General features: G+C 36.5%; 1 protein-coding gene across 2 annotated transcripts; it reads right to left on the bottom strand.

Moving 5' to 3' along the window:
• Positions 1 to 573: 573 nt before the first annotated feature.
• LOC141634512 (ALBINO3-like protein 1, chloroplastic) lies at positions 574 to 7,969 on the bottom strand. Of its 2 annotated transcripts, none has more exons than XM_074446655.1 (11): positions 7,460 to 7,969; positions 7,202 to 7,312; positions 4,932 to 5,006; positions 4,368 to 4,428; positions 4,140 to 4,213; positions 3,934 to 4,038; positions 3,645 to 3,752; positions 2,936 to 3,039; positions 2,653 to 2,847; positions 1,700 to 1,956; positions 574 to 1,141 (listed from the first exon to the last, which is right to left on the bottom strand). In XM_074446655.1, exons 1-11 carry the CDS (start codon positions 7,799 to 7,801, stop codon positions 1,131 to 1,133), a joined length of 1,443 nt encoding a protein of 480 aa, XP_074302756.1. In that variant the 5' UTR covers positions 7,802 to 7,969; the 3' UTR covers positions 574 to 1,130. The 2 variants fall into 2 exon arrangements, with proteins under 2 accessions (XP_074302756.1, XP_074302757.1); XM_074446656.1 differs by having other exon boundaries at positions 4,368 to 4,423; positions 4,927 to 5,006; positions 7,460 to 7,938.
• Positions 7,970 to 10,712: the final 2,743 nt, after the last annotated feature.

Here is a 10,712-nt window from a genome sequence, read left to right on the forward strand (position 1 = left end):
TCCATAAATAACTTGATAATTTCTGACTCGAAAAAAACTGAACCCGAAATGACCCGACATGACCTGAACTCTAGCAAACCCGAAATTGACCCAACTTGAACTGACCGACCCAAACCCAACTCGATCGACCCCTATGCCAGATTGTCAGGTCTACGTGGAATGGCTATTGAACAATTGGGAAAAAACGAGGTTCGCTTAAAGGAAAATATTTTGCTCTGTTCTCAAGAGCATTCCAACATTTATCAAAACCTTACAATCATTATATTATGTTCATTTTCGTGATCCCTTAATCCTACAAACAGAAAACTCAAAAACACGCCCAAAGCCCCAAACTCCTGTTTTAATATTTTTTGCTTCAAGTTTTGGTCATAGCATTCTGAAAGTTTCTAGATCTGTTTTTCCCCTTACACTTGTGGAATTCTGTATGATCCCCGTCGTCTAAGCTGCATTCGCCGTCCCCACAAAAACACAGCTTGTAAACACCCAACCCTAAGCAAATAGTGGATTATATAATTGGGCGATACTGGCACGCAATACCGCATCAAAGCTTTGAAAATAAATGAGAAGTTGATATGACCAATATTTTGGTAGGCATCAGTAATTTTTGGACAGTGAGCAAGATTAGGGCGACGACCAACGATCAACTCTAAATGTTACATTCGGTAAACAAATAAAAGACCAAATGACAGATTTGCTTGTTATGTCTTTTTTACCCAATAATTTTAACTTCATTTACAGATTTGTTTTGGGCATGATTTACAATCCTTTAAACTATCAGAAACTAATATTACAGCCTAGATACACGGATAAAAATCAGGAATAGGAAGTATTAGTAGTAGGATGATACCTCTTCATAGATAAACTGGCCGTTGGGTTGTTTTCCTGCCGTTTAAGATAGCCAACACTATATCCCAAAATCATCCAGTATACGGACTTCAAAATGTCATCGTCTCATAATCTGAATGTCTTACTCTGAACAAACAGCACCAACTCGCTCTGCTCTAGCGCCATTAACTTCAACTCTGATTGGAGTACTATTTGGAGCAGCAGCTTCTATCTATCAGACTATCACTATCTAAGATGCCTCCTCTCCAGAACTTTGGTCCGCAGAAACCACTCTATTGTAAGCTTCAACCGCTTCCTGTAATTATAAGAGCATACATTCTTGAAACTACAGTTCCATATCAAGGGGCACAAAACATATCTGAAACCGGCCCTTTAATCCTATAACTAGATGAGAAATACACACGGATTTGGGTTTGTCGCACATGTGGTGAAAAGAACGAGATTCTTTTTCCAGGGTTAGAGGAGAATAAAAAAGAGAGAACAGGCTCAATCGACTGAAGGATAGAGCGGAGCATCTAAGCGAATAAAAGGGGCTAACTTACAAGGAGAGAGAAGCAAAAATGGCTTCACGACAAAATCAGACAGCCAAAGCTACCAGAGGCAAATAAGAGGACGACATGTTCGCCTAGGATTGACACCATCTCATACAAGACTCACTCAATGTATCATATACATAAAGTGGCTCAATTTTATGAAATGGCATAAAAACAGAAGATGGCCGAGATTTTTTTTTTCCAAGAATACTATATGATCCGTACAACATTACTCAATAAATAAGCAATCCATGCCAAAAGTACCAGAGAAATTGCATTTGTTTGATCAGATACATCAATGACGTCACTTTTTGACCTACCATTTGCATTTGTTTGATCAGATACATCAAGTTGGTTCTTTGAAGGTAAACCATTTACTTCACCATTAGCAGCAACTCCACTATTAGAGGTAGCAGAAACGGAGGTCGTAGACTGATCTGTGTTCCTACCGTTAACCAATTCTGACACACTTCCATTTGTTGGTCTAACTAAGTTGTCCTGTTTCACTTCCGTTTTCATGTTCTCTTCTTCACTTTGGCGTTTTCTTCGAGCTTCTTCCTCTTTTAGTTTCTTAAACCTGTAAAAATAATGAAGTAAAAAAAGGTAATTCCAACACAAAAGATTTATGTTTCTTCAATTCTTCACTAATGGGGGGTTACACCATAATTCACACAGCACTCAAGGATATCAGTACGGAGTCTGTAGTCGGCCCTAGAAATTCCAGACTTCTACTAGAAGGGACAAAAAGGTACGCCTGCATGTACAATTAAAGCAAGAGACTGTGTGGTGCATTTAGTTGAAGATTCAATTATTCTCAAACAGCTATTTATTTCATTTTAAAAACTCAATTTCAAATTCAAAGATAATTTTTTCGGACATGTCCAACAACTAGACCTAGCAAACAGGTCAATCGAGCCGGGTTTGGGCTGGGACAGTTTTGGGTTTGCAAGGATTCGGGTCATTTTGGGTTCGGGTTATTTTCGAGTCGATTATTACCAAGTTCTTTAGGAATAATGATCAGTTTGCAACAATAAACATTGAGGTTGGTCATATAGGTTCTGGTGAATTCAGATTACGGGTCCTTAGTTCGGGTGTTGGTCGGTTATTTGGGTCGGTTTACCAGGTCTACCCTGACCCATATCTTCATTTTCAGACAGTTCCCGTATCTGAAAAGGTAAGTCATGCAGAGTCCAACACTTGGATATATTCCCGTGCCCAAAACAATACCCAAGTCCAAATAACATAGATAAAAACAAAAGAAACAGATAATCACCTATTTCCTTGACGTGGCCCTGTGGAAGGTATATCTACTTCTGCTTGGATTGATTTTGCTTCATACACAGTTTTTGCAGGTTGTGGTTGCTCTTCCTTCAAAAGATCGCCACTAATCTGTCCTACAGGATTCTTAGCACCACCCATCTTCTGAAGCCACACTTGCTGAAGGGTACTCAAAATATTATTAGTAAACCTGCAAAATATATACAAAGAATAGTTGCAGGATAATGTCCTTACAGTAAAATCTCTCAGTCCAAATAAAAGGTGAAGAAGACACGAACCAGTAAAGGCTTAAACCAGAAGGTACAGAGAGGGAAAAATAACCAATCATCAACGGAAGGAACTTGGTAATCGCTTGTGAGCTCTTCAGATTTGGATCATCTGGCTGAAAAACACCAATTATAAACGACTGTAACACAAGAGCAGATTATAAATTCTACAGCATGATTGCTTAACACAAAGGCGGGCATAATGGGATGAACTTCGAAATGAAAAAGAAAAAAACACACACACTTCGTACCAGGAAACAATAACGTGCATGGCCTAAAAGCAACAGAATGGCTAGTTTACTCATATAAACCAACAAGAGACTCGAATCCTCCAGACATAGACATGTCAAATTGGTCAGGCGGGCGAGTTACATGTTCTTTTATTTCTGGTTCGGTTAGAATACGGGTCAGGTGTATTTTAAGGTTTGATACTACGGGTTTGTATGGGTCGGTTTTGGGTTAAAATAAGAGTCGCGTAACACCTTTTAACAAATGTGGGGAATATAGGTTATCATGACCCAACGGGTCAGGTTTTGACCCGTTGTTTACATGCCATGGGTCGAGAACAGCGGGTTATTTTCCTGTCGGTTTTCGGGTTGGGTCAGTCTTTGACAGGTCTATACACAAAGTATTCAAGATGCTGAGTAAAAAATTAAAAGGCACTAGATTATAACAATTCTAAGGGATAAATAAAAATGGAACTAGCGAAGTGTGGACCAACCTGGGATGATTGCATGATTTGGATTGAAATGTACTGTGAGACAATCAACAACACTGGCAAAACAAGATAAGCTGCAGTATCTGACCATCCAAGTGGGGGATGACCATCCTGCGCAAACATGAAGTACAAACCAATGGTATTTATGAGAGAAAACAACTCAGAGACAATGATGGACAGTTCTTCAGTCTCAACTTTTCACCAAATAAAGGTACGCAGTAACACTCAACGTAAATCAACTAATGGGCACAACATTACTTAAATTTAACATAAGGGTATACAAAGCACATACCACAAAAGGGAACAGCCAAGAAATGCCACTTCCGCTTGCACGAGCAGCAACAGTAGTTGGACCAGCAAGGGAAGGTATCCAAAAGAAACCTTCTGTAAGAAGTCCCTTCACGAGAATAAAAAAATTTGCATGGTTCAGGATAACATGAAGCAGTTGTATAGCAATAAAAGCACTTTGAAATCTCACTAGGCTTTACGCTGTAATACCTCATTAGCAACATTAGATAACGCTCTATAAAGACCAATCCAGACTGGTATCGTTGCTAGTGTTGGCAGGCATCCTAAACAGAAAGTAAACATACGAACATATCAAATATTCGAATACTTAAAATTTAACTAGGAAAAAAATTGTTTATGAGAGATTGCAACACTAATGGTTAACCAGAATTAATAGAAAGGGCAAATAGGGTAGAAGATTAAGGGATCAAACATTACCAGCCAGTGGATTTATTCCAGCAAGTTTATAAGACCGAGCAGTTTCAAGTTGAATTCTTTCCTGTAGGTACACCGCAAAAGGCAGCAATATTAGCTACGGAACTCATAAGCTACCTCTAATGGTACTGCACTAACCATGAAGCAGATTCTATTCATTACAAGAGAAGGAGAAATATCACATTGAAATAATCTATACACCTGAACTTGCCGTCAATAAATTGTAAAGTTTTCAAAAAAAAAAAGAAAAACAGTGGAATCGTCAATATTTCTTTCACGTAATTATAACAAAAACATGTACCCACAAACACCAGAAGTTTTAAGAGTCAGTACTCAGTACCAAATGAAAGGTCCATAACAAATCAATCGATACACATACTTGTATCCTCATGACTCTCCCATGAGAAAAGGTGAAAGGCCCATAACAAATAAAAAAATCAAGACAAAACCTTTACCTCATAACTCTTACACCGGAATAAAGAACATAAGACAGGTGAAAGATAAAAGAACAATGTCAGCTAACACTACGGGAAGATGTCAAGGGATTAGGGTATGACACAACATTACCTGATCTCCAGCATAGCGCTTCTGTATAGCCTTTATTTGAGGCTGCAGAGATCGCATAGCCATAGCAGATTCAACCTATACAAACATAGATGCCATCTTATATTAACATGTAGCACTTCAAAGTTTCTCTCTCCAATATGCAGCCATACAAGCGGAAATAATTATCAGAACAGCCTCCAATTATTGACATGAAAATAACAGTAGCTTCATACTTGACCTTAAAGACACAGGTTGAAGTCCTCACTATAGAACGCACAGGAACCAGATTCATCCTTCTCCCCCTCCCTCCTGAGTCCTGACTCCCACTGCTGAGGGTGTCTCACTAGCCTTGGGTGAATCAACCTTGGCAAATCCCAGTTGAGGCCCAGAGAGAAGTGCTCCCTCACTTCAAATACAAACGCCGCATAAATTCAAAATCCCTCTCAAAAGAAAAGGCGGGTCCGTGGTGTTTGGATTTGAACTTTGAAGGGAGGGAGGAGTACAATAGTTGTCTGTCGTTAACCAGAGATTTAAATACTCCCAGTCCCCTAGGTATCATTTTACTAAGAAGTGAACCATAGTACTACGCAGCTATGCAAATTTACCCTGTTTCTACTTCACTTTGGATCCCCTTTGCTTTTGTCAGATAGTGATACAGGGAGTTAATAAGTAGAAACTATGGCACAGAAATGCGGTCTCAGTCGCGGTTGTAGCAACGGTTCCAAACAAAATCTCCATATTGGATGTCAAAATAAAAGTGGTAATTGAACCCCTTAACTGTGTTTAATTGTGAAGCTAAGTCCCTTAAGTTTTATTTGTAGCGATTACCTCCTTAACTATGACTAGAAGTAAAATCGAACCAATTTTTGTTTCACGCCAAAGTTTCACTAGCAAAATCATTTTATTTATCTCAAAAGTTTATTATACTTATAATTTATAAATAAGGTTTTCTTTTCAACTTTACTATTTTTCCTTTTAAATTGGAAGTAAATTTCTTAAAGATGGAGCAATTTTGACATGTAATAGATCATGCAAATTTTGGTAAAATTCAAGAAAATATCCTTAAATTTTAAATAAACTGTGTAAAAATCTGCAAAGTCATAAGAATATTTTATGTGTGTATAAGAAATGGTATGCAGAAACATAGAATAATATTATGTGAAGATTGGTTGAAAAATAAAATGATAAGTTTGATTTGTCATTTGGTCAAAATTTAAGGAAGTCAATTACTATATATCAAATTTGAGGGGCTTTATTTCACCACGTGATAAAATTAAGGAGGTCAGTTGCCACTTTTGGGTCGTGTAAGTATGTAGCGTACTCACATCACAGATTCACAGGTCCCCAACTACAATTTCAAAAGTGTTTGCCGAATGCTCTTATTAATTACTGTTTCTCAAGATTTAGAAGTTTGGGTAGATTTCCCTATGTTGTGGTCACTAGTCTACCTTTCCCTATATGAAATTTACACTTGCTTTACAATATTCTATATTTCTATCAGAAAATAACTAGCATAGATTAAGTGGTGTTATATCAAAGTATTGCCTAATTATTTTTTTCAAACTCTCACTTGATACGGCTGAAACATCAGGTTATGCAACTTAATGGCTACCTTAAAATACACCAAACAGCAGTATTTTAACCCATGCACTGAATTTCAGATCTATTGATCCATCTCAACCATTCCAACCACGTGAAAGCAGCAATGTGAAATCATCTCCTATACTGTTCTCCTCGGAACTGTGTTGATGATTTGGCTTACCGTGGTACCACCTTTTAGCAAGACACCTTTTTTTATTTAATCGTCTAGACGTCCACCAAAAAATTCTATTTTTCCTCACCTCATAAACCCAAAATATGTTACTCAAGGACATATCTTCCCAAATAACCCTTTTATAGTTTTCTCTTTCCCTCTCGAAGATTGCACTATATCTCAATTCAAACCCTAAACTCCACATTGGCATCAAATAGAGAAGTTTAAGCTCTTGCCTTGTAACGTAAATTCGTAACAATGACCACTCCATTATTTTTTGTATTATTTTCATCATTGGCATCAAAATTAGGCACTTATCATCATTTCTTTTTATTTTTTTCAGCTCCATTACCCCTGTAACATCGTAACAATGACCCCATCCCAGACAAACCACTCCATGATCACATAAAATTCCTCTCCATATAAGAATCAAATAAAATAAAGGTTATACCAGTTCCTACCACATGGAAGCACACCCTATTATGTGGAAGACGAAGCAACATGAATATGAAACATAAAAAGGAGCACAAAGACAAACCTGCTTCTTAGACAAGGGAAATGTGGCGGCCTTAACAAGAACAGTAAGCAATATGATAGCGAAACCATACGAATACGGCACATGTACCGACGTCAGTCCATCTTTCAACACCTATTCAGTACATTACATCCAATATCAATCTTTCCATGGTCTTTGTGCCAAAAACAAAGGTAAACAAATGACCAGGACGGCGGGAGTAACGGTGTTAAGCGTAAATTGAAAATTGCATAAAGAAGTGGTAATAATAATGATAAAAACCTTAAGAATGGATTCCATGGAAGAATTAATTCCAGAAAGCCAATCACCGTTTTGTTTGGATACAGAGTTGGAAGCGTCGACAACATCAGTGTTATTAACAGCGGCATCGGCGAGGGTACATAGAATACCCTCAGCCCTACCAAACAGCTCCTTGACGCTTTCGGGGTCGGGTAATTGACCCGAATTCAATAACCCGAACTTGGCGACGGCGAGTGGGGAGGAGGAAGTGGGTTTGGGGTTGGAGAAGCGGTGAAAGAAGGGGGATTTATGGGTTCGGGTGGTAGGAGATGGGTATGGGTAGAAAAGTGGGTGGGATAAATGAGGAGATAGAAAGGTGGACATGATTGAATTGTGAGAAAATGGGAATTGAAATGGAGAATGGAAAGGGGTTTGAGATAAACCCTAGGAATGTGGAAAGGGGAAGAACTGTAAAGGAAGAAGACGAAGCAGAAAAAGAGATGATTTTGGAGATTTTTAAGATTATTTATGGAGTTTCAAAATGGAAATAATAACGAGGGTTGATTTTTATGCGCCCATCAAGGCATCAATCCATGAGGTTTGGGGGGTCAAAATTAGACGTTGCAAAATAAACTCGTATCCGAAAAATAGATCGAAAATATCTAAATTGATAGCCGATCGAATACCCGATATGAGTAAGTTATATAGTACCCGATATCGGCCTTATATTTTATAACAACTAGATTTTGTGTCCGTGTGTTGCACGGGTTTCAAATTTGTCCTTCCTCTAATTATTTAGATCTTTTAATATCATTTTGAATGATACGTGAAAATTGTATTTCAATTACTCAAATAAGGTAAATTTATCTTATTAATTTTATATAAGATTAAGAAGTACGTTTATGTAAAGACTCTAGGAATAGGAATTACAACTAGTTTTCTTGCCCGTGCGTTGCACGGATATTAAAATAATGTGTGATAAATTTCACAATAAAATGGAATATAGACATATAGTATATCGTTCATGTCTAAGATTTTATGTATGTCGCATGACTAACAAATAATTCCAGTTAACATAATATTGACATGAGAATAAAAGAGTGTTTGATTAATAAAATACTTTTTTCAAGGAAAATAAAACCAATATGGAGTTTATATATATGATACTTGGACTGATACTTTTTAGAATTTGTTCATTAATATCTGTTTGTTTTTCAATTGGTCAAAGAAAACAATAATATCTACTCTGCATAATGAACTCAATGATGCAACAAATCTCCTTCTTTCGAATAACAACCATAATTTAATCATTGTTGGATTAAATTGTAATTATGTAAAAACATTTAGAGGTAGTTAGAATGTTATATCTCCCGGTCGAACTATAGAAGTACGTTTCCCCCCTCTTTAGCAATAGTCTTGGCCCTCATCTTCTCAATTGAAACAAAATCTTTCACACAAACCCCTATTTTTCTTCCATATTCACACACATGATCTAAAGCAAGCTCATCCCTTGAAAGATCGATCTTTGTCTCCGAAACTTATCTCAAATTTATCCAACCAAGTGAAAAATTAAACCTCTATTTCTAGAAAAATCCACCATCCAATGTAAACTAACCCTTACTCTCGATAATGTTGTTTTTTTAAGAAAATAAAACCAAGATGAAGTTTATATACTCCCTGCTTTTACCCTCTTTTCATAAAAATCTCATTTTTTACCATGTTACCATTGGTCTGGTATGGAGAGAGTATATGATACTTGGGACTGAGAGTTCTTAAATTTTTTTCATTAATACCTGTTTGTTTTTCAATTGGTCAAGGAAAACAATAATCATTGTTGGGTCAAATGGTAGTTACGTAAAAACATTTACATGTAGTTAAATGTTATATCTCCCGGTCAAACTATAAACGTACCTTTGAATGTGAACCAAATTCCAACGCAATACTACATGACTATAATACATGGCTGAGGCTACTTATGACACCCCCTATAACAATAGTCTTGCCCCCCATCTTCTCATTTGAAACAAAATCCTTCACGTAGACCCCTTTTCTTCCCTATTCACACACATGATCTAAAATAATCTCATCCCTTGAAAGATCGATCCTTGTCTTCAAAATTTCTCTCAAATTTATCCAACCAAGTGAAAAACTAAACCCCTACTTCTAGAGAAACCCACAATCCAATGGAAACTAACCCTTGCTCTCACAATGTTGTTAGAATTAACATTTTGATTGATGGGGTCAAGATTAAGTTTATCAGTATGATCTTTTGAGATTTCTTGTTATTATTCATGTTATCTATATGTTTTAATCTAAGCGGTATTTTGTTGATAAATAACCTTATTTATTATCACTATCGTCGTTAAACTCATCACCCTTCCACAAATGCACCCTCCCTCCACCCCACTAAATTACCCGCAAAATAAAACATCGGCAACTGTGATTAGTTCTTACTACTTGAAACAACCTACAATCCACTACCACTATCACTACCTTTCTGCTACGTTTTACATCTAATAAGTCATAAATCACATTCACCTCCATGAAACACCAATCTTTACTCCAGATGATATATATGGATCCTCGTCTCCCTTATCGAAGATAATTTATTTCTCCTTCAACAAAGAAAAGTTTAAGAAGTAATCTTCCCTCTTATCTCTCCCCCTTTCCCTTCCTAGTCATTTTCTCATCCCCTCCCCTACCTCCATTCCAAATACTCAAACAAAGTGTTTGAGTACTATGTTTGTAAACTGAATAAGTTTGAATATTATATATATACACGAACTTTGCTATTTATTTCATTTTGCATATATAAATCTTAGTACCTCCATCTCATTTTTATTGTCCTTTTTTCTTCAAATTTTACTATCTCATAATTATTATCCCCTTTCTAGATCTACTAAGGAAAAACTTTAGTCAACCAATTCGTCGCAATCAACCTCATTCCCACTCGAAACAACTTTTAGCCCACTACTTAATCCCTTCGGTTCACACATAAAACTCTAAAATACAAAGCTTTCATTTCTTTCTTGAAAAGACCATCTAATTAACAGAAAACTAACCGCTACTTTCTGAACTTCATCATTTTTACATCCCGTAAATATTAAGTTGAACATGACAAAAAAAAATGCATAAACTTAAGTTTTGTTTGATAACGAAAGATTGAACATTTTTCTAGCATTTTGAGAGTTTTTACACTATTTAAATAACAAATGTGCTATTTTGAGTGTTGATCATCGACATATTGAAATAAAAGATTGTGGTGTAATTTTCTGTTTTACATTATGACCTTTAA

The sequence above is a fragment of the Silene latifolia genome, chromosome Y (assembly GCF_048544455.1).
Source record: "Silene latifolia isolate original U9 population chromosome Y, ASM4854445v1, whole genome shotgun sequence".
Classification (NCBI taxonomy): Eukaryota; Viridiplantae; Streptophyta; class Magnoliopsida; order Caryophyllales; family Caryophyllaceae; genus Silene; species Silene latifolia.